Source organism: Tenrec ecaudatus, chromosome 7, assembly GCF_050624435.1.
Source record: "Tenrec ecaudatus isolate mTenEca1 chromosome 7, mTenEca1.hap1, whole genome shotgun sequence".
Taxonomy (NCBI): Eukaryota; Metazoa; Chordata; class Mammalia; order Afrosoricida; family Tenrecidae; genus Tenrec; species Tenrec ecaudatus.
Genome location: NC_134536.1, coordinates 26,391,217 through 26,416,528, shown reverse-complemented (window position 1 = coordinate 26,416,528; position 25,312 = coordinate 26,391,217). Strand labels below are relative to the sequence as shown.

Here is a 25,312-nt window from a genome sequence, read left to right as displayed (position 1 = left end):
GATATTAAGCTTCTCCATCGTCTCTTCCCACAGGTGTCAGCTTGATTGCTGTGCATTCCATGTAGAGAATTCACATGTGTAGTCGCAGTTAGTGCTATTGAGAAAAAGTTATGTGTGATAAAGTCTCCATTGGTCTTAGAAAATTCTGTCATGGATCTCCATCTTCATGATCTAACACCCAGGCCAGGCTTTCCAACTGCTATCCCTTCTTTTATGTTTCCAACTTTTGCACTCAAGTCACCGATGTTTGTCAATCTGTCTTGATTGCATGTTTGATCAATTTCAGACTGAAGATATGATAGAATCTTTCATTTCTTCATCACTAGCTTTTAGTGGTTGTTTCATAATTTTGAATAATTATATTGACTAGATTTCCTAATATGAGCAAAGATAATAACCTAGTTCAGACAGCATTGCACTTCAAGAAAGAACTTGAAATGTCCCCTTTTTTTGAATCAATAGCAAACCATTCCTCTTGAATTTGTAGCTCCTGCCATAGTAAACCATATGATTTATTCAAAATGGCCCATACCAGTCCATTTCAGCTCACTAACATCTATGATGCTATCTTTATGTTTCCTACTTCACTTTTGATGACTTGCAATCTCCAAGATTCATGTTTCACACATTGCAAGTTAGAATGATTCCTTGAGCCACATCATTATGATGGACTCTGAGAAGGCACCTCTTCCTCCTGTGGGGGTCATCTTCATGAGCTGCTCAGGATCTGACCGTATCCATGTGGTTTTCAAGGGCTAATTCCTCAGAAGTGGAAAGTCTGTTTCACAGTCTGATTTTCGTCTGGAAGCTCTTCTGAATCCTGTTCACCTTGGGTGACCCTGCTGGTATTGAACCGCTCATGACATACCTTCTGGAATTATAACCACCTACAAGCCACCACATTGTGGCAACCTAAGTGACAAGTGGTTATGGCAGTAGTATTTGATTGTGTAGAGGGGCAGCTTATCTGTAGCAGCATAGGGTTTAGATCATAGATTTCAAGAAACCTCTTGTAATTTACTACTCTCACCCACTGCTCATTGTATGGTAATGTTTGCATTTTTCTCTGGCCTGGAAAGATTGATTTCTTTGTTGATATTGATTTGGAGGATGGAGTGGGGCTTTGTTTGTATTAACCATGGTGCATTATTTTTTTGCTTTGGGAATCACTGTTGGCATCTTGGCAAGGCAAATCTTTGTTGTCAGGACTGTCGAGTCATTTCCACATATCATTGTTCTAAATGCCAATAGTGTCTCTAGAACTCTTTAAATAAAAAATAAAGCAACAACCACAGAAAACTAAAATAAAAGCCTCGATACTTTCCCAACTCCCTATGGGCCAGTATTGTTGTCTTCATTTGAAAAGCATGGTGTGAATAATACATACAAATAATACTAATTCATTCCAGCAAAGTTGTTAGTGAGGCACACAGTTTCTCAGTTTTAATCACCACTGTTAACATTGTGTCATATTCAGGGTGAACATTTTTTGTTGGGTGTCATTTTCTCAAAGTGATCAGAATTAATTTTTTTAAAGGTCCTTCTGTGTCTTCTGTTGTCAATTAGTTTCTTCTTTTGATGAAAATAAGACTAACAGAGGATTGTTAGAGGTGGATTGAAGAGGTGCATAGCAGATTGAAATCTTCTTAATGTAAGATGGTAAACCTACTTGCTGTGAGGAAAGGGCACGGGAGCCACGTCTGACCTCCTGTACTACACAGGCGAGGAGAATCCCATTCTGTAGTAGCACAAGAAAGCCATGAGGCAGAAGAGGATCTTGAGAAAATGAGGGGACGCCACCTCTGACCCCTCTGGCTACAAACAAGAGAAAGAGAATTCAACTTGACCCCAGTCCCAAGCTGATTTCCCCAGGCAGAGGTTGGACATATTTCCACTCTTGTTTATCCTATTTTGACACCAACCATCCCTCCCAAGGCACCAAACTTCTCTTCTGTATTCAGCAATCTCTTATTTACCACAGAAAACCTCATAGACAATACTCAGGATTATGGGGTTTATTGGGGAGGTTAACAGGTTAAAAATGTTAAGGGCGCATTTCTTTTGTTCTGCAGTCCTTGTCCATCCTGTTTATCTCTGATCTTTAGTCTCAGCCACAGGGTCCCTTGACCATTGCCTCATTGTGTGGCCCAGGAATCACTCCTGCCACTCTGCTCTGTCTCTTGGTGTCGGTGCTGCAGCCTCTGTCACTTCAGGCAGGAATCTAGAAAACACTTCACTGAAGGCTGTTGCTTCTTGATGGTCCTGAACTTGTGCCTGCTTCTGAGATGGCTTGCTTATGTACACAGTGGAATGGCACAACTGACCAGTCACCAGGTTGAGAGCCCTTTACTTATTTGGATGCTCCCACCTTGTCATTTAATGGGAGTTAAAATGCAGTGACTAGAAGGGCCCCACCAAGGTAATGTCACTTCACTTTGTCCATGCTACCATTTTGTGGATTACAGCTCATAATATCCTTCTACTGACCCCTGCTGTTTCATCCTGGCAACATAGATAATTAATAATCAAATGGCAAATGCTTCATGTCTGTTCCTTGCTATCACAAGGCTTTACATTTCCCCTTGCTTTGGCTAAAACTGGTAGCAGTAAGACTCCCTGATGACATGGTGGGTTGCTAATAAAAAAACTCCGAAATTCTAAACCACCAGCCAAATAGCAGGAAAAATGGGACTCCTGGAAACATTTACAGTTCTGCTCTGTCCTATGGGATCACTATGGCTCAGAAACATGTCAGTGGCACTGAGTGAGTGAGGGGATGAGGGAGGGAGGGAGTGAAAGAACGAACGTACATGGGTGTGGAGTACATGAACATTTTTTTCCCTTGGCATTGATGCATATTTAGTGTCTTGTAACTGAGTAACAACAACAAAAAGTCTGTGGAAATGCACTGAGAAAATGTTGAGCGATAAACTTATTAAAAGTATATATGAAGCCATGAAAAGCCTATACTAATGGAAGGGTGGGGTGGGGAGAATATTTTACAATGTAATTAAGATGTTTGTAACATGAAGATAAGAGAAGCAAAATGACTTTCCTATAGCCATGTGGTTATATTTTCTTGTACTTTTATTGTTTTGTTTGTTTTTCTTGCATCCCTACCACATTTTTAAAGTCTTTTAGGAAAAACTCACTGCCATCAAGTTGATTCAGACTCAGTACAACCCTAGAGAGCAGGGTAGAACTGCCCCATAGGGTTGCCAAGGCTATAAATCCTTAAGGAAACACTACCACATGGCCCTCCTTACACCCCAGTTGCCCAGCCTTTTAGTTGGCGGGCCAGTGCTTAATCACTGCACTGTCAGGAATTTTCTAGAAAGAAGGTACTTCATTCAACACAGCATACGTTTTTAAACCTATCTTCCTAACATTTTTACAAAACTGACTAGGTTGTGATCATTATATTTTGATTTATACGTTTATTTAACAAATGCTTAATGAATGCTGTCTGTGTGCTTAAGCTGTAATAAAAGCAAGCGTTTCCGGTCGTAAGAACTTGGCATTCAAAAATAATCTCTCAAGGATATGAAAGAGTGGGTTAGAAAGTTAATGCTAAGATTTTATGGAACTCTATATTACACATACCTTCAGGATTAATGAATGTTTGTTTCCTAAATGGCTTGCATCAAATTAAATTTGGTAGGAAAATATTTAATCCGTTTGCAAATATGCTTCATTGCTCATCGTCAGCTAATATTTATTCATGCAAATAAACACATTTATGTGATGAAATAAATATTTTTTGTACATGATTTTAGCTACAGGTTTATTTGTTCTCTCTTACCCGATATTTTTCCATGCTGAACATTAATTTTTCATCATACTTCTGCTTCTACAATGAATTGCTTGTCTTGAACAGAGTTCTATATGAAAGGAGTCCTTTTTTCCATCCTCTCTGACAAAAACACTTTTAATATACTATTCATTTTCTTAAGTGGATTTAAGGTCTTTCACTTTTATTAATATTAGATCATGTAACTAATACATTTTCTGTACCTACAAATTGCAAGCCATATAGATATTCAGAAATATAAAATCCAGGGTAATTTTGTCCCCAATCTTTACAATCCTGCTACAGTCCAGTTCCTCTTTTAAAGGTATCATAACTGCTAAAGTCCTTGTAACCTCAGGGATTGCATCCAATCCAACCACCATGAAAACAAATATATGTAGGTTGTGAAGGTGAGGCAAAAGCTCTACCTGACCTCTCTGACTTCTTTATTGCTCCGAGGCGGAGGCCAGACATGAGACTTACCACTCTCTATCTCTCGATCAAATTTGATACCATCTGTTCCACTCCTTTCCTTCTGGATTCCTTAATTAATTGCAGTAGCCTTGTAGAACTCAAAGACAAAACTCACAAGTAGGGGGGTTTATTACAGAAGTTAGCAGGTATACCACAAGTTAGGATACGTAAGCAGTAAGGATAATCATAGGTCCACAACAGCACCTTTTCTCAGCCAGCAGCCAACCCCTCTCTCTGCTCCTTCTGGCTCCATGGACTAGAATGTCAGCCTACCTCATACTCTCCTAGTCCCAGTGCTGTTCCTCTGTCCTGTCTCATGATTCTGGTCTTGGTGTCTGGCACTTGCAACAGAGATCTCGAATGGGTTCCACTGGTTACCCCTTTCCTGGGAATTCTCCCTGTCCCTCCAATAGGACTCTTATACAGAGAAATGGCCTTAATGGACATCTGGTTTTGTCTTTCAGCACACCATATCCCCAGAGAAACAGGGTGGTGACTTGGGTCACACCTTCTAAGTTGGAGACTTAGAATTTTATAAAATTTTTGAACTCACTGCCATTGAGTTGATCCCAATTCATAGCGGTGCAATAGCACAGTAATTGTACATTGAGCTGCTTATTGCAAGGTCAGCAGTTCAGAACCACCAGCCACTCTGGGGAGGAAATCCAGATTTTCCATTCTCATAAAAAGTTAAAGTCTCATAAAGCCACACACGCAATCGCTGTCCTAGTGGGTTACTATAAGACTCAAAATACTTCCCACCTTAATCTTGTAATGGAGGACTCCCTCCAAGATCGTACTCTAACCACAAGTATAGAGGCTAGAATTTGTAGATCATCACAAGTGGGATTACAGTTAGAAAGGGCCATATTAAATAATAGATAACATCTCATTGATCAAACCATAAAATTACATTATCATTTTCTATTTCAATTATAGACCATCTGTATTAAACTTAACTGTTTAAAAGATAAGACATTGATATTTGTTTATATTTATGATCTATGCACAACGCATTGTGCATAAGGTTGCTATGGGCCGGAACTGATTCAACGGCGCCCAACAGCAGCAGCTATTTGAGGGAGTGTGATGATGCATGGTAATAGCGGGAATGACTTAAAACGTTTTGCTTCAAAAGTGGAGTGAGCCATCAATTTTTATTGAAAACTAGTGTAGAAATCATGAAGAATAACACTCAGGAACTGAGAATTAAACTTTGGCATAGGACTAAATCGTTTTGGTACACTGACAAAGACGTCCTTAGTCTGCTGCATGTCTGCTGCGTGGTAAAGCTCTGAGACGCCTGTCGCTAGCAGGAAGGTGATTCTGGTCATCAAGACCATTGCCTCACCATTTGGCCTGTGAGCTCTGCTACTGTTTAGAGCTCGTAGAAGTGTCCAAGTTTAGAACTGATAGGACCCACATACACACACCCCAGATAGCAATGTGCAGTTAAAAGAAAAAAGGCTTAGACCTCTGTTTTTTAAAAACAACATTGAAAAATTAAGAGTGGGGCAAATATTTGGAGCTGGTATGCTTGTTATAAAAGAGTTGGTGTGATGTACCTTAAAAAGGAATGTAGCACAAACCCTCCAAGAGCACGTCTGTACAATCAAAGCAAAAGTGAATTGGAGTGGGAGGGACCAATGTTAGTGTTCAGAAAAACAAGAAACTCAAACAGGCACAAAACCTGGACAAATCCAAAAGTTGATGACTTGATGAAAACTGGGGAGGGTGATTAAAGCAGGCTTTGAAAACCAAGGGTACATAATAGAGTGGCCGCGTGGGGAAAGGACCTGCACAATTTGCAAAGTCTGTAAAAAAGAAAGAACTGTTGGTCACCTTGTAATGAACCCACTACTATCAAGTGGATTCCAATGCGTAGTGAGCTTGTAAGCCAGCATTGAAAATGATATTAAAATGAAATTGTTTAAATCAACTTTTTTTTTCTTTATAGGTCGTTTATATGCAATGCAGACTGGGATGAAGATTGATAGTAAAACACCAGAATGTCGTAAATTTTTATCAAAACTAATGGATCAGTTAGAAGCTGTAAGCTAAGCCTAGATGATTTATTTTCTGATTAATTTATTTTCTGTTTAAAATGTCATTACATTTCATGTGCTTGTTAGTGTGTGTGTTGGGCTTGATGGAAATCTGCAGTATAAGTTTAGCCGTGGAAAAAAACGCATGTACAGTGTTGTATTTTAATGTTAGTTAACCTGATGGCACTGTGGGTTACTCATGTGCTCTAACCACCCTATTGCTTATTTAAACCTCTCACTTGCTCTGCAGGAGAAAGATGATGGTCCCTACTCCTGTAAAGACTTACAGTCTCAGAAACCCTATATAGGGTTGTTAGGAGTCAGATTTTAATTTGAAGAGTAGTGGTCTGGTTTGGGGGTAACTAGGGAAATGGTAAGCATAAACTAGGTAGGTTAAAGTATTTTTATACCCTATGTCATAGTCCTTATTACTCTTAAGTCAGTGGTTCTGAACCTTCCTAATGCCAGGATCCTTTAATGCAGTTCCTCATGTTGTGGTGACACCCAACCATAAAATTACTTTCGTGCTTGCGGCAACCCCTGTGAAAGAAACGTTCAGCGCCCAAAGGGGTTGCAACCCACAGGTTGAGAATTGCTGCTCTAAGTGGCTCTTGAGTCACCCCTTTGAAAAGTGAGTAATCTTTTTAACCTTCCCTTAGGCAGTCACATGGACGACTGTTTGAAGAGTTCCTTAGAGCTCCTAATAAAGACTTATTTATTCAGTAAAGTGACAAATAATTATGGGATGGTATACCATTTGTTCCTCCCACTCTTGATCCCCGTTAGATACTCTCCCTGCAGGAGCATGGTGGTAAACAACTAATGCAGTCGCTGTCTTGAACGGTGATGCACAGGGCACTGCAGAGGTATCCTTCCGGGGACATTGAGAGGACGGGCTGGTCTCACAGTGTCAACCAGAGTAGTTGCATGCAGTGATCTTGTGCTGCCAGTTCCCATTCTTCCCATTTTTCTGTTAACAACATTTGAGTGTAACCCTTACTCCACTCCCATCAAGTTGATTTCAACTTACAGTGACCCTCTAGGATGGAGCCCATCTGCCCCTTTGGGTATCCAAGACTAAACTAAATCTTTGTGGACCCAATCTGCTTCATCTTTCCTCTGCCAAGCTACTGCTGGATTCAAGCCATGATTCTTTGGTTAGCTGTCAAGTACTTAACTGCTGCATCACCAGGGCTCTCAAGTTCATGTCTACTACTCATTACTTCATATCCTCCATGGCTATTAGGTTAATCGCTGTGGCTTACTTTACTTGCTTGTTTAATTATGTGACCTGACCAGGAGAGTGAGAAACCTGAGTGTTTATTGGCTCTGTTACATTCTCCTGCTTAGCGACGCAACATTTAGACAGGCTAAAAATTAAAACATTTGTACTGTGCATCTTGGAGGTTTTATAAATGTTGAGAAATGACTTATTCCGATTGTATCAAGCAGCCATAGGCTGTCATCTTTTCTCTAACTTGGTGTAGAGCCCTTTTATCTGTTAATAATAACCATCCAAAGTGAACTTGGTGGCACTCCAGGCAGACTGAAACGTGTCTAACCTTCCCCATCTAACACTACTAAGGACACGGGGTAAATTTGATGACTCATTTATGGGAGGTGGAAATGGAAGAAAGAAAGAGACTGTGCATCACCAAAGACAGTGTGCTTATCAAATCCCAGTGCTTGTGCAGTTCATATGTTATCTCTTCATTAGTTGCACAGTGATGACAGTTTTCAATAAAACAATAGGCAACTTATTTTTTATAATGGAGCGAAAAGTCCCTTACATACAGAGGATTTACCAGGACCCTCTTGCGTGGTAAAGTTACAAGGTCAACAAAAATGAGCAAGACCTTCAGTGAGATTGAATGGCACAGTGGCTGTAGCAGTGTGCTCAAACATAGAAAAGACTGAGGATGACGCAAGGTTGGGCAGTGTTTCATCCCATGGTACCCAGGATCTCTGTGAGTGAGACCAACAGCACAACAAAATAAAAAGATGAGAATAGAGTATATGTGCTGAATTTCAAATAAATTGTTGCCAGCTGTTGCATGTTCAATATGAGGTTGCATATACCCACTTAAAAAGTTCTAGAATTTAATCTGCATTTTATCTGAGGGTTTTGTTGGTTGATTGGTTTTTGCTTTTTCTTTAGGATAAGCATAGCCAAAATTTCCTTAAATTCTAACATTAAGTCCTTCTGGACCTTAAATTATTCTTTTGTAATTCTGAGGCCATCTCAAGAAGAGATTCAATGCACTGAACATGAATGACTTTAGATCAGATGAATGTGAAATTACATCAAGGACATCTTGAGCCTGAAGAAACAGAAAGGTCATTTACAAGAAAGAAAGAACAAAAGGAAAATCAGAGGAGGCTCTGAAACATGTTCAGGAACCGAAACTAACGCACCTGGGAGAGATGATGAACTGAAAGAATTGACTAGAAGACTTCAAAGGTCAACCCAAGAATTCAAAGTATGTATTTTAATTAAATGTGCGAGACTTGGAGTTAGACACCCAAAAGGAAAAAATGACATCTGAAGCTGAAAACACTGAAGGTAAGTCAAGCTTCAAATTGTAATTTTGAAACATTCTGTGGACAAGATAATGAGCAACTGCAGGAAGCACCCAAGAAATGCACGAGAAATACACTAAGTCACTATACCAACAAGAATTAGTCAACGTTTTCAGCCATTTGAGGTATAACCTATGTGACAGAACCAAAGGGATTTCTTAAAGGGAGTCTAAGCTGCTGCACTGAAGGCATTGGTGAGAAAGAAGGGTCCAGGAATTAATGGAATATTATTCGAGATGTTTCAACAAACAAATGCAGCAGAGGACGTACTTAAATGGCTAACCTGGCCAATTGATTGGAAGAGATCCCTATTCAGACCTATTCCAACAAAAGTTACCAAACCATGTATGTACATTGACGATATCATTAATACCACATGCAAGTAAAATTTTACTGAAGATAATTCTGAAGTGGTTACAGCAGTGCAGAGGGAGAGAACTGCCAGAAAGTGAAGTCTGAATAAGATGAAACAAAGGACATTATTGCTGCCATTAGGAAGATCTTGGCTAAAAGAAGACAATACCAGGAAGATACATACCTGTGGTTTATTGGCTGTTGAAGGCATTTGACTATGTGGATCCTAAAAAATTAAGGATGACATTAGAAAGAATGAGATTGCAGAGGACATAATAATGTTCAGGAAAACCTGTACATAGACCAAGAGGCAGTCGTTCAAAATAACAAAGGGGCACTATAAAAACAAGTTGTGTGTCAGGATTGTACCCTTTCACCATATTTATTCATTCTATAAATTGAGTAAATTATCTTGAGTTGCTAGACTACCTAAAGAATAATGGGGCAGATTCCACTAAGATTCATTAGACCTGTGATATCCAGATGAAACTTCACCTGCTAAAAACAGAAAACTTAAGTGATGAAGATCAAAGGCTACAGCCTTCAGTATGCATTACACCTCAATGTAAAACAAAGCCTCACAACAGGGCCACCAAACAATGTCACAATAAACTGATTAAAGATGGACTTTGTCAGGGATTTCATTCTATGTTGATTCACAATCAGCACCCTCGGAAGAGGAAATCAAACAACATATTCCATTAGGCAAATCAAAAGATCTCTATAAAGTGCTAACAAGAAAAGATGTCGTTTTGAGAACTACAAAAGTTGGATAATGAAAACAAAAGAGAATTATGGCTTTGAATTATGGTGTTAGCAAAGAGGATTAAATGTACTTAAAACCGAAGAACGGACAATTCTGTTATGGAATAGGTACAGCCAGAATGCTCCTTAGAAACAAGAATGTCAAGACATTGCATGTGTTAACAGAAGGGTATATCACGAGAAGGGCATCATGCTTAGAAAAGAGAGAACGTGGGAAAGAGTAAGACCCTCAACCAGATGGAGTTGCACAGTGCATGCAGCATACTGTGCACGGAGAGATGCCCTATTAGGACGCCATGGTCCGCCAAGCCTTTTTTTTTTTTTAATGCATAATTTAGAAGACATTGAAAGGTGGGACTAAACTGAAAGTTGTAATTGTGTTTGCCCAAGAAGGATTTTATAATTTCAATTATACTTGTACTCTTATTTCAAAACACTTATCTGATGTGTCATCACGTGAATGTTGAAGAACAGTTATCCTTGATTATTTTTAATCTTTAGAGCTAAATTATACTTTCATGTTACTTTATTGTGTTTCTAAAATGTTTTTTAAACATTGAGTTTTGTTTAAAATATATTGAACTGAAGCAGAGCAACTTTCTTTCTGCCAGATGTCAGTGATACATCATCTGCTGAAATGAATGTAAAATAATTTACTTAAAATGAATGCTATGATTTTTTGTGCTTATTCAGATATGTGTGAGTCCAAAACTGTAAAGCCTGTATCTGATTTCATTTTAGCTTAAGAAGCAGTTGGGTGATAATGAAGCTATCACTCAAGAAATCGTTGGCTGTGCCCATTTGGAAAACTATGCCTTGAAAATGTTTTTGTATGCAGACAATGAAGATCGTGCTGGGCGATTTCACAAGTAAGTAAAGAGAGGAAAGTTAACGTTATTTTATAAGTTTAGGTACTCAACTACAAATTACACTTGTTAGCATAAAGTTGATTCCGATTCATAAGGACCATATCTGACAGATTAGAACTGCCCATGTGCATTTATAGAGGTCTAGATTAAGACATGTACGTATGCAAATATATATAAGGATGCGGAAATAGATCCATGTGCCTATATTTATAGGTTTAGTATTAAGGTAGCAGAAGGACATTGGGCCTCCACTCAAGTACTCTCTCAACGCAAGAATGCTTCTATTAAATTGGCATTCTATGATGCTCACCTTCCTGACACAACCACTGAAGACAAAGCGGATGAATAAGCAAATGTGGCGAAGAAAGCTGATGGTGCCCGGCTATCAAAAGATGTAGCATCTGGGGTCTTAAAAGCTGATGGTGCCCGGTTATCAAAAGATGTAGCATCTGGGGTCTTAAAAGCTTGAGGGTGAACAAGAAGCCATCTAGCTCAGAAGCAACAGAGCTCACATGGAAGAACACACGAGCCTGTGTGATCACGAGGTGCCGAAGGGATCAGTTATCAGGCATCAAAGAACAAAAAATCATATCATTGGGTGCACACCTCCATGACGCTGAAGACAAATGGGTGCATAAGCAAATGTGGCGAAGAAAATTGATGGTGCTCGGCTGTCAAAAGGTATAGTGTCTGGGATCTTAAAGGCTTGAAGGTAAACAAGCGGCCCTCTAGCTCAGAAGCAACAAAACCCACGTGGAGGAAGCACACCAGCCTGTGCACAATCACAAGGTGTCAAAGGGATCAGGTATAAGGCATCATCAGAACAAAAAAATCTTACCATAGTAAATGAAGGAGGGAGTGCAGAGTGGAGACTTAAAGCCCATTTGTAGACCACTAGAGATCCCTTTGCAGAGGGGTCTAGGGGAGGAGACAAGCCAGGCAAGGTACGATGTAGCAACGATGAAAAGTACAACTTTCCTCTAGTTCCTAAATGCTTTCTCCCTCCTCCCCTCCCCCACCCCACACTATCATGATCCCAATCCTACCTTGCAAGTCTGGCTGGACCAGAGGATGCACACTGGTACAGATAGAAACTGGAAACACAGGGAATCCAGGGTGGATGATCCTTCAGGACCAGTGGTGTGAGTGACGATACTGGGAGGGTAGGTTGGAAAGGGGGAACCGATTACAAGGATATACATGTGACCTCCTCCCTCGGAGACGGACAACAGAAAAGTGGATGAAGGGAGATGTCGGACAGGGCAAGATATGACAAAATAATAATTTATAAATTATCAAGGATTCATGAGGGAGGTGGGAGTGGGGAGGGTGGGGAAAAATGAGCTGATGCCAGGGGCTTGAGTGGAGAGCAAATGTTTTGAGAGTGATGAGGGCACTGAATGTATAGATGTGCTTTACACAATTGATGTATGTATGGATTGTGATGAGTTGTATGAGCCCCTAATAAAACAATTTTTTAAAAAAAGAACTGCCCATGTGAGTTTCTACTCTACAGGGAGTACTCAGAAAGCCCACCCTGTCTTTCTCCCACTGAGGCTGGTATTTTCAAACGGTTGACTTTGCAGTTAGCAGCCCAGTGTGTAACTATGATGCTGCCTGGGCTCCTCATTTGCATACTAGATGATCAAAATCTTTACTCAGTTGTCTATAAAATACTTTTTTAATTTCCTGATTAAAATTTCATTGTATTTCTTTAATAAAATGTTGGGCATCAGAGTGATGTTGGATTACCAGTATGATTGTTCCATCTTAGGGAAAATAGTTGAAAGGAAAAAAATTACCTGAGGTGGATGTATTTTCCAAGTAAGTATATGCTAGCATTCTTTTACATTAGTGAATTGTTTTAGTTGTTAACTTTTGTCGGAATCACAGGCTTGTTCCATTGATGGTTACTTTAAAATACTCTTCTCCACCAATTCAATTGATTTTAGATCAAAATAATAATAAAGTACAAAATAAAACGTTATGACTTGACATAGATATTATAATTACATTTTCTAAATTTAAAAAAACCATTGCCATCAAGTCAATGCTGACTCATGGCGACCATGCAGAACAGAACTGCCCCTGTGATTTTCCAAGACTGTTACTGTTAAAGGACTGGAAAGCCCCATCTTTTTCCTGAGGAACAGCTGGTGGTTTTGAACTGCTGACCTTTCAGATCACAGTCCAATGTGTAACCACTGTGCAACCAGGGATCTGGGGTCTAAACTCAAAAGCATAAAATAAACACTTGCTGTACTATATTTGGAGCCCTACTGGCATAGTTGGTTACTTGTTTGATTGCTAACCGCAGTGTTAGCAGTTCAAAACCACCAGTCGTTTTGCAGGAAAAAGAGTTTCAGTCTTAGAACCCTGTGAGTCAGAATTGACTTGATTGCAGTGATTTTGTTTGTTTTAATGACTGATTCAACATGTTAATCTTGTGCATTTAAAACAGACCGGCTCTCTTTTCTCTTCCAGAAACATGATCAAGTCCTTCTATACTGCAAGCCTTTTAATAGATGCCATCACAGTGTTTGGGGAGCTCACGGAGGAAGTGAGTGGGATTCTTTATTGTCTCATTAGCTAAAGAGAGTAATGCTGCTGTTTGCCAGTTTTTCACTGCAGTGTTTACTTAGAGCAGCATGTTTGTTAGAACTATAAAACAAGTCGCAAATGTAATTAAAACTGCCTTTATGATTTCTATATTATTATACGACATAGATCATTTATAACATATTTCATATCCATTTTATCCGTTGAATTCTCGTAACTTCATCAGGGTAACACATCTTCATTTTAAGTTTGAAGATTTGAGACTAAAGGGAAAACTTACTGCTATGGGTTGTGTTGTTTTCACTGTAGAAAGTTTCCATAAAGAATATAGCCAGAGAGCCCAGTGGGGCAGTTCAGCTTCCTGGCGTGGGGTGTCCAGGAGCTGAAAATGGCATGGTGGTACCTGCAACAGTCACTGTTGTGGAAAATGTTGTTTTCTGAGACAGCGGAGGTTAATGGAGAGAGATAGAAACTATTGCAGATGTATTGTAGTGGTGATTCCGATACCATAAGGAGCAGCGCTTTCTATGGTATGATTTTTTTTTTTGCACAATGGCGGCAGATCATAGGAAAGTTCCAGATAAAATGATGTACCATCTTTGTATAAGGTATTTGTGGTCCTGTAAAACAGTGCATCTCAAAACTGGAAAAAAGTTCTTTATGTTTTTATATTAAATGAAGTAATGTCCTAGACTTGACGATTATAACTAAGTGTCTTCACCAGCATGAAACTTGGGTAGAATGAGGGACAGGATTTCTTATGTGTGACTGACCCTTTATTTCAGGGTACCACGTGCAAGCACACCTTTTATTGCCGTTCACTATACCGCGCTTCCTCCGGACACTGTTTTTCACAAATTGAATGTTTGTGGCAATCCTGCGTCTATGAAGTCTATTAGCACCATTTTTTTTTTTCAATAGCATGTACTCACTTCATGTCTTTTTGTCACATTTTAGTAGTTTGCCCATGTCTGGAAAGTTAATGGTATGGCACACTTAATAGGTTACAGTATTGTGTAAACTTAACTTTCATGTGCACTAGAAAAACACATATTTCATGTGATTCATTTTGCTGCAGTATTTGCTTTAATTGCAGTGGGCTGGCACTGAGCTAACAGTATCTCCAAGGTGTGCTTGTACCTCGTCCTTGCACACACACAGCCTTTAACATTCGGAATCATTGAGATAGCCCTGGATTCTTCAGGAGCTTACAGTCTTAAGCATAGGAATATCGCACTGAGTATGCTAAGGTGCCTTTCTGTATTTGATTTTGGATTAAATTGTACTTCAAATCCCTACAGGTAGAGATTTGTTTTGTTCTAGTCTTCTATCATCTTGGGCATTAAGTACAGATTGGCACCGCAAGTGACATCGTAGCCTGAAAAACGTGGCTCGTTAGTTCATATTTCCAAAGTTTCTGTAGTTAGCTTTTCATCTGTCTGTTCATGACCTTGTTGTTCAGGCTCTTTAAACAGAACTCCTTTCATAGCCCATCTGAAAGGGACTAGATCTCACTGACTCACAGCATTTTTCCTGGTCACTTGCCGGATCTCTTGCTTTAATTTCATGTCATTACTCATAGTGGTACAAAACCAAATAAAGTCTCAATTTTCTTTGGTCTTCAAATGATTTGGAAAATATGTTATCTGCCACAATCCCTCATTTCAGTTTCCAATCTCTATTTAGATAGGTGTGTTTATCTTTGTTAAGTGTCCTTTGCCAGTGCGTTCTCAATACTTCATTAGATTTGCTATGTAAACATCTAGCCTTCCCGTAACTTACAATAAGTATTCCAGTTTTCTATATGGAGGCACCAGAATATAAAAGACTTTAAACATAAAATATATTTCTATTCCCATAGAGTTACAGACTCGGAAACCCACAAGGGCAATCCTACCCTGTCCTATAGGGTCTCTGTGAGTCAGAGTCGACTCAATGGCGGTGAGTTTGGTTTTGAGTGCTTGTACCCTCTAATCAGAGCTGATATTTTTATAGACATTCTTTAATAAATTTTAGTTAATATCACTATTAGCAGTGTTTGAAGAGAAAAAGATAATAAAGGTATTAATATACATTTTCTTCAGTTTTCAGTGATCCAAAGAAAATTTAGAAAGTTTTTTTTTAATCATTTTATTAGGGACTCAATACAACTCTTATCACAATCCATACATACATCAATTGTGTAAAGCCATCTGTACATTTATTGCCCTCATCATTCTCAAAACTTTTGCTCTCCACTTAAGCCCCTGGCATCAGGTCCTTATTTTGCCCCCTCCCTCCCCGCTCCCACCTCCCTCATGAATCCTTGATAATTTATAAATTATTATTTTGTCATATCTTGCCCTGTCCGACATCTCCCTTCACCCACTTTTCTGTTGTCCGTCCCCAAGGGAGGAGGTCACATGTATATCCTTGTAATCGGTTCCCTCTTTCCAACCCACCCTCCTTCTACCCTCCCAGTATCGCCACTCACACCACTGGTCCTGAAGGGATCATCCGCCCTGGATTCTGGTTCCTGTCTGTATCAGTGTCCTTCCTTTGGTCTAGCCAGACTTGCAAGGTAGAATTGGGATCATGATAGGGGGGGTCGGGGAAGCATTTAGGAACTAGAGGAAAGTTGTATTTCTCGTTGTTGCTACATCGCACCCTGTCTGGCTTGTCTCCTCCTGGAGACCCCTCTGCAAGGGGATCTCCAGTGGCCTACAAATGGGCTTTGAGTCTCCACTCCATGTGCCCCCATCATTCACTATGGTAAGATTTTTTGTTGATGATGCCTTATACGTGATCCCTTCGACACCTCGTGATCACACAGGCTTGTGTGCTTATTTCATGTGGGCTTTGTTGCTTCTGAGCTAGATGGTTGCTTGTTTACCTTCAAGCCTTTAAGACCCCAGACGCTATATCTTTTGATAGCCAGGCACCATCAGCTTTCTTCGCCACATTTACTTATGCACCCATTTGTCTTCAGCAATTGTATCATGGAGTTGTGCACCCAATGATATGATGTTTTGTTCTTTGATGCCCGATAACTGATCCCTTCGGTACCTCGTGATCATACAGGCTGGTGTGCTTCTTCCATGTGAGCTTTGTTGCTTCTTAGCTAGGTGGCCGCTTGTTTACCTTCAAGCCTTTAAGACTCCGAAAATTTAGAAATAGAAGCAGAATAAACTACAATAATATGTGGTATATTAATATTCAGTTATAAGGAAGAGATTCACTTGTAGTTCCTATTATTTATTTGATACTGTGATTGTGTACTTTAGATATACTTCGTTTCTCCATTCAGAATTCTGAATTATAGTTGCAAAAATATAAGTACCTTTCCCTAGCTGATAGTTTAGAACATTGTTTCTTATCATCTCTGTGGTAAAGGTTCAGCTTTTGGACTTTTGCATACTGATCATTTTGTAAAATACAAGTAAAAATAAATTACTTGAGAAATGGCTCTTAAAAAATACATGTAAGATACACGCTTAATTTGTTTCAACTCTTCTAAATTCTGTCCAGTTCTAAATATCTGGTAATGAACGCTTTGTAGGTCAGCACTGGTTTTAGAACACACTTGGGCAGTTATTTAGACCCTACCCTGAAACGGTTCCTGCTTAAGAAACAGGGCTCTAAAATCACTGTTATAAGGATGCACCTGAACAGTTGGCAGCAAAGGCAGTAATCTGGTTAAGGTTATCTGTTTGTTCCATAGGATTCTGAATTAAGTAACATCCAAAGATGCTGTTACTCCAAGTATTGGCTATAGGGACCAAGATTTACTGTAGTGCTAGCCAAGTAACCTGTACTGTAGATTGCAAACCTGTAATATAGAGCATCTCATTACAAAAACATGATCGCTGCTTACATCATTGCTTATGCTTGCAGGCTCTCTACCCTGAGGACCCCTCAGGGCATAGCAGTTACATTTTGGACTGCTAACTGCTAGGTCAGCAGTTCAAAACCACTAGCTGCTCTGCAGGAGAATAATGAAGCATTCTACTCCCATAAAAAATTACAGCCTCAGAACCCATAGGGCCAGTTCTACTCTGTCATATAGGGTCACTATGAGTTGGAATTGACTTGATGGCAGTGAGAAAGTCTGGATTACTACCCTTAACATCTCATGTGTGGCACTAATTACATTAGTGACTCAATAAATGCGAGACTCGCTTCTCTGACATAGTGTAGAAAGCCTTGGTCTCTTCAGCCGCCATGAACAAAGTACTGTGAACTGAGTGTCTAGAGCTTTCCCTGTGGAATCCAACGTGCTCGTGGAGCTGAGGGAAGATCCCTCCGATGTCTAGCTTCTGGTCCCCCAAGCAGTCTTTGACGGGGCCGGCACAGTCTTTCCGCGGCTGTCCTCCCTCTTGTCTCAAGATCTTCTTTTCTTACAAGAATATCAGTCATTTGGATTTGGACCCACCCTACTTAACTTTACTAATTGCATGCACAAAGATACTATTTCCAAAAATATTCAGTTGTTGTGGTCAGTACTTGAACATATTGTGGGGGGCCTCACCAATCAACCTTGCTTTTTTTACATCACATTATTGCCAAGAATAGTTCCTTGACCATAAGAATCATTCCACCTTGGAGTATTTCAGGTGATGCCCTGGCCATGTGTATTATTAAAATGCGCTGCCATCCAGTAGATTCCATCTCACAGTGACCTGATAGGACAGGGTAGAATTGCCCCCTGTGAGTTTCTGAGACTAATTCATTATGGGATTGGATAGTCCCATCTTTTCCCTGCAGAGCTGCTGGTAGTTTCAAGCTGCTGACCTTATGGTTGGCTGCCCAACAGGGAACCACTACATCACCGGGCTCTCCTGAATATTAAAACAATCAATTAAAAGTATAAATTAAAAATTTTTGCCTCTCCAGATTCTAAGAGATTGTTCCTCTTGTATTTGTGAAAGTAACATTTTGTCTTATAGTATATATCAGACATTTACCAGTAAGTTCTTCAGTGACAATTCTCTGTGCAGTAACCCAATGAGGGTAGTTTCAAAGTTAATAAGGAACATAAAACCAAAAACCAAGCCCACCGCCATTGAGTAATTTCCAACTCAGAGCGACTCTTCGTAAGGTTTCCGAGTCTATAAGTGTTTACGGGCGTAGATAGCCTCATCTTTCCTCCACATAGTGGCTGGTCGTTTTTGAGCCCTCGCCCTCTGTAATTAGCAGTTCACCGCTTAGCCTACGGCACCATCAGAGCTTCACGGGCTACCTGGCTATTAAGCTAGTGTGTGTTTGGTTGTACCACTACCCTGGCTTCTTTAGATACCATGGAATTGAGTTAGTTCTGACTAAATGACATGGTATACAACAGGACAAAACACTGCCCAGCCCTATGCCATCCTCACAATTTAAAAAGACATTATCTTAATTTTCCTTTCAGGTGCACATAAATACATATGTGAACAGATTATTTGCTTTTTACTAAAAATCGTTCATTTAAAAATCATTTTATTATCTTTTTAGTTTAATTTTAGAGTTTCATTTGGTATAGTAATTCTCACTGAGGCATACGAGTTGTTCATTGTTTTAGACAGACACTCCCATGGTTCTGTTCTTGAAAAACAAAGAAAATCGGGCATCAGTTTTTAGTAAGCTGGGTTTTCACTGAAGTCTGTAGCTTGAAGCCTGTGATGGAATCCAGGGATGGGTGGAGTAAGTACCAGATTTATTCAGAGTTCCACCATACAAAACTAAAATTTTATCTCACAAATAAGACAGCACATCATAAATTTATGTTTTCATTTGCCTATCACTGATCAATGTTTAAATACCTGACTTTCTTTTTAGAATGTGAAACACAGGAAGTATGCTCGATGGAAGGCAACATACATACATAACTGTTTAAAGAATGGTGAAACCCCTCAAGCAGGACCTGTTGGAATTGATGAAGATAATGGTATGCACTTACCTGTTCTTAGTTAAACAATTCAGTAGATTCATAGCTTTACTGTATAGTCTTACTCAATTCATGGGAAGGAAAATTCAAGTGTTTCCCCCATCACGTCCAGAACCCATGAAAACTAGATATAAATTAGAAATTTAGGGATAAGAAATGCGATAATTTATAGTACCAGCCTGGCCGATAAACACAAGTAGGATTAATTGAAGGGCAGAGGGATAAATGGCTCAGTGAGCCTCGCCTTGCTTGTCTCTCGTTTTTTAATCATTGGACCTGCGTGCGGCTGCCTTGCTTGTTCTGTGCCTCAATTTAAAGGGGTACACTACCTGTGGGATGCCTAGCCTGTGACTGTGTCGCTGTAAGTTAAGGTCCCTTTAAGCCCTAACGATTGGAATGTTCGTCTCTAGAGCTGGGGACGGACAGTTGGTGGCAGTTGGTGACCTGCCTTGCTGTTTGCTGCCTGGGTATATAAAGCCCAGCTCTCTCTACAGAAAGGCACTGGCAACTGGCGGCTCTCAAGCCTTAAAAGACTGCTAGTGTCTCACTGCTTTATAATTTAACTGTTAATTTCTTGTATTATCTATCTGTATATAATTTAACAGTTCATTTCTTGTATTATAGATCTATCTTTATAAATATATTTATATGTAATTACTAGCAATCCGGTTTGTCTCTCTAGAGAACCCTGTCCAACACAAGAGATTAAAGCCAAACTATCATATCTATCCTTATTAATGAAGCACCTTAGGTATCTGCTACTTTTAATCGGTTTTCATTCCTCCATAGAAAGATAATTCATTTATTCTTTGTAAAATATCTCCTAAATTCAAGGACACTGTACGCCTCACAATTATTTCGCTGTCTTGCACTTGCATTTATGCCATTAGAAAAACAACTGTTTTGCACATTGAGGACCTTTATCTGGCAATATCAAACGTCTAGGTGCTAGGCAAGAGTTACATTGGCTGTGATGGGTAAGGTTATGTGTCATTTTGGCTGGGCCATGAATGGCAGAGATTTGGCAGTATGTAGTACTGTAGTCATCCTTCACTTTGTGATCTGATGTTCTCATCCTCTACTTTTACATCATACCAATTTTTCTATAAAGATTTGGTCTTTGGAACTTAATTGTGTCAATGAGTGAGAAGTGGGTGTACATCTATTTGAAGTACTGTAATTTGGTCTTTTTGTTGGTGTGTTCGGAGTAATGCCTTCTCATGGCTCAACAATTATGGAAGATCTAAAAGTATGAGGTGAGATTATCATTTCTACCACATCTTTCCAGCTTTTTCCAACATCTAAGTACTGTTTTAAGTTTTTTCTATACTCTTTCAGAAATTAATTTTTGTGAACTTAGAAGTAAATAAAAATGTTAAACTTAGCATTTCGACACCATTATTTACGCGGTGTTCTTTTTCTTCCCTTGATGAAAAAAAAGGAAAAACTATGATCATATAAATGGGTTTTACAAAATTTAATCATGGAAAAATAAGGGACATGTTATTTCTCTTGGCCTTTCAGTTAGTAAGTGAGGGAAAAGGAAGAGGAAACCATTCCCACTTACTTTCTTTGGTGCTGTCTGCTTCTCCCCATCTTACAGGTTGTTTCCCTGCTTGCTTTATGGCCTGGGACATATTTGTCAGAGTTATTTTGATGTTCTTTTCTGCTTATTTCAATACCTAGGTTAACTTGGGGTCTTTTTCTGTTGACTTTCTTCTTTGTTACTATTTTTCTTTTTCCCACATATTTCTAGTGAATTTATTGTTGACTGCATTTTGTAGAGACTTCATCCTTTCATCATCCTCTGCAAACCTTTGCTTAGTAATTCAAGTAGACTGTTAGCTTGTCTGAACTCACACTGCCTCTCATGATTTCTGCCACTAACGCTGTTGCTTTCTGCAGTGCCCCTGGAGGCTGAGATTTTGTGGATGGCTCAGGCACAGTACATACGTAAACTTACAATGCCTGGGTCTCTGTAGTTCTTTCTTTTCCAGAATCACCTCTCCTCTTAATATTCTTGCTTCTTGGCATCCCTGGACTACTTCTGATTCCTCACATAAAGAAAATGGTAGCATTCTGCTTGAGTTTGAGCTACCCGGTACTGCAGTTTGTTGAGTGCACTCTAAAAGTAACAAACGCGATCTTTATCGTTAACACTGCTGAGGCTTATGGCCCAGCCATTGAAATGTCTTTTTGCAGTGACCTTCTTCAGTGTAGTTCTTTCTACTGTTTTCCAGTGTCTCTACGTAGGGGTTTGTTTGCTTTTCTCCTTTTAGCTGATGTAGGAGAAAATAGTGGTAGGTATTTTACATTAGGTATTTTACTGTGTAACCTTCTGCATATACTTACCTTTTTCATAAACATCTCAAGAGTAATAGGTAGAGGATTTTTAAAAAATGGTATTGGAGCTCTTACAAATATTATAACAATTCATCATTCAATTAAATCAAGCATAATTGCACACTTGCTGCCACCATCACGGTCAAAATTTTTTTTCTTTTTGAACTCCTTGATATCTGCTCCCCTTTATCACCTCCCTCCCCAGCCACACCCCCCAGGAGCCCTTATTATTATATTATTATTTTTAATCAATTCTTTAACCATATCTGACATCATACAATGTAAATGCATCCATTCCCCTCACGTGGGGTTATACAGTCATCATTGCTGCCAGTCCCCCCTCCCCTCTCCCCAATGTCTCATACCTTCAGGGAATCATTACTTCCATTACTATTTCTGAAGGGTTATCTATCTTGGATTTCACGCATCGAATGATCTTAATTACACAAATGGACCTACTCAAGTCTAACAAAGAACTATACGCTAATTATGTATTTCATTAGGAGAAGATCTTTCTTAATGTTTATTTAAACATGGCTACTTTAAACATGTACTTTTTTGTATTCAGGGAAAATGTTATTTAAAAATCTGATGGAAAAAATAAAATGGATCCTGTAGTAAGAAATATGTAACTTTAACTACTTTGGAAATTAGCTACTTTGGAAATATGTAACTAACTACTTTAACTACTTTACTTTAGCTACTTTAACTACTTTGGAAATATGTAACTTTAGCTACTTTGGAAATTTAAAATACACTTTATTTTAAATTTCCAAAGTAGCTAATTAGACAATTTTAAATAGACTGTCAAGGCACAATTTGCTCAAAGTAGTTTACACATTCTGGGAAGGATACAGTGTATTTTAATAGTCAAGATTTCAAGATCATTAGAACAAAATCCTTTTCAATTCTTTATACAAGGTAGCTGAATATGCAGTAATACTTATTTGTTGTTAAGCAACAAACACAGTAATTATTTATTAAGCTAGTAAACAATAAATAAGGAAGTAAAGGCAGCTTTTAGAAAAAAATTGTGTTCTTCCCAGATAGCGTGCATACTATATTGGCTTTAAAATGTCTTGTTTTTCAAACATGTTCAGAGAGTATATTTTAAGTAAAATATATTGTACACAGTTAATTTATTGAATTGGTAAGTTATTATCTAAAAGAAATGATAATCTTATGAACAATTAATATTTTTAATTAAAAATCTAGAACAGTTATTTTAAGAGAAAGGATGTACTTATTAAGTAGAGTTACATTTGAAGGTTCTGGTTTTTATATTTACAATATGTTTAGCAGAATAGAAATATTTTATTATTATTTCAAAATGCTTAGTTTTAAATTGTGTTTTTATTGAGTAGTAGATGATGAAGAAAATGAAGATGCTGGAGCCACGTCTCTGCCCACACCACCACCTCAGCCCTCATCTTCAGCTTATGACCCAAGCAACATGCCGTCAAGCAGCTATACTGGGGTACAGATTCCGCCCGGTGCACACGCTCCAGCCAATACACCAGCAGAGGTGCCGCACAGCACAGGTAGGAAATGAAAAGCTTTGAACTTCCCTTTCAGGAATACGAGCGAGAACTGCACTGTTTATCTTATGTGCCCACATAATGAAACAGTAAGATCCTTAGTTCCATTTGAATCCGCATAAAAGCATGAAATGTAAGTGTGACTAAAGTATATATTTATGAAGTATGTGTACATAATATATAACGATATTTGAGCCACACATATATAACTTTTAGTCATACATATTTAACTTTTAATGCAATTCAACTTATGTGGGATGTAAAATGGTTGGGGTAAAATGATATTGATCGTTTTGAATAAATTAGTGCTGTACTTATGTTTTCATCGATAAGTCTTGCAGATCTAGACTCCAGTAATAAGTAAATGTCAGTAGATTAAATACACGTTCACAGATTTGCGCATACTCTTTCCTATATTTCTGACTAAAAGCTCCAAACTCCCTGCCATCCAGTCAGTTGACTGTTGGCGACCCTGTAAGACAGCACACAGCAGCCTCTGGGGTTTTAGAGTGCAAGGCCACAAAGTAGAAAGCGTCTTCTCTCTCCCTGGGAGCAGCTGGGGTCCCAGCGCATGGCCTCTGCCCCCCAGGGCTATCTGTCTGGATAGGACATTTTAAAACCATGGTTTACGTTTTAGGTTTAATTTTTTATGGTCCCCGTCCCGTCTGCCCATGCCCCACCATGCCCCAAGAAATAGTCTTAAATCTCCTAGGTCCCACTCCTTCAGCGTCGTGCCAGGATTCACCTGCCCTCACCCTGCCTCTCCAGGCTTGCTGTCTGTGTGTGCCCTTCGGAGGGGTGTGAAAGAGGTTCAAACGGGTACAAAAATTAGACAGCATGACAAATTGTTAGTGGTTGATCCAAAGGAGAAAGAAAGATTGAATCACATGCCATGATGTCAGGGAGGGATGTCTCTTCAGTGAATAATGAGAAGAAAGTCTCTTTAAAAAATACTGACAATAGAGTATCTTGGAAGAGTACTGGAAATAAAGACACATTATCACCTTCATTCTTAAAAGAAGGCACAGGTACAGTGGGGTTTGCAAACATTGCAAACCAGGTGAAAATAACAAATATTGCCCTCAGGACACTAAGGACAAATTGTCAGAATTAACAGATGATGGTTGTGAAGATGACACCAATGAAGAGCATGATGAGACCAGGAACCCTAATAAGGTGATTCATGCCCCGTTAGAATCTGTGACAATTTTTGAAAGCCGAAACAAACCAAGACTACTATCTGGCAAGTCAGGTGATTCTAATCTATGAACCAGAAAATCCTAGGGCCAAGGAGCTTTTCTCACTTACTGACGAAATGTTGCTGATGGAGAAAGCTAAGAGTCCTGCGGAAGACGGGGAAGGCATTGGAGAAGAAGAAGTGCTGAGAGCGGAGGGGAAGCAGTGAGGGGCCGCGTGAAGAGAGCTCTGACCCGCGTGAAGATGGGTGGTGGAGGCCATTGCTGGGGTTGAAGCGTGTGGTGCTCTTTGTGGGTGTAGACAGCAGAATTCTCTGTACTGTACCTTGGCAGTAGAAAGACAGCTGCATCTTGTTTGAAAAAAGAAATAGTCTTAATTTTTACTTTTATTCCAGCATAAAGGTGGTCCCCTGATGCTAAGCTGCATAAGCATTTCATAGTACTTAAATGGTGTGATGGTCACTCCCTGAATGTTATATACTTCATTTGAGCTCATTGTGAATGTCAGAAGACAATGTACCCTGTTATTTCATGGATTTTCATTGGCCAATATCATTTTCTATGACCATACACTACATTTTAGATGAGTTAACTAGCATGAAAAGTTCTGTATTTTTACGATTTAGCAGTAAAAATAATTGGTCTCATGCATTCTGTTTTAAAACTTTTCACCTTGCATTATCTATAAATAATGATAATAAGTCGTACTCTCTGATATCATTGATAAAAATGACCACTGGTCTCTTTTGTGTCATCATTCTGTACATTTACACAGACTTTTCCATGCCCTTTGGTCTATCATTGATATTAATAAACCAATTTGAATATGTTTTGTAAGTAAAATTTCCACAGAACACTTTTAAATATTTTCTTATCTTACAAGTGTATTCAGTA

The 25,312-nt window shown here is 39.1% G+C and overlaps 1 protein-coding gene and 1 pseudogene across 1 annotated transcript in view; both read left to right on the top strand.

Moving 5' to 3' along the window:
* VTA1 (vesicle trafficking 1) overlaps positions 1-25,312 on the top strand; it is a 47,333-nt gene that overhangs the window by 7,307 nt on the left and 14,714 nt on the right. The window contains exons 2-6 of the mRNA XM_075554459.1: positions 6,222-6,316; positions 10,750-10,877; positions 13,362-13,437; positions 19,233-19,341; positions 23,049-23,225. Of these exons, the coding sequence (XP_075410574.1) occupies positions 6,222-6,316; positions 10,750-10,877; positions 13,362-13,437; positions 19,233-19,341; positions 23,049-23,225 (585 nt within the window). The remainder of the gene's footprint in view (positions 1-6,221; positions 6,317-10,749; positions 10,878-13,361; positions 13,438-19,232; positions 19,342-23,048; positions 23,226-25,312) is intronic.
* On the top strand, positions 23,894-25,005 carry LOC142453073 (glutamate-rich protein 2-like; annotated as a pseudogene).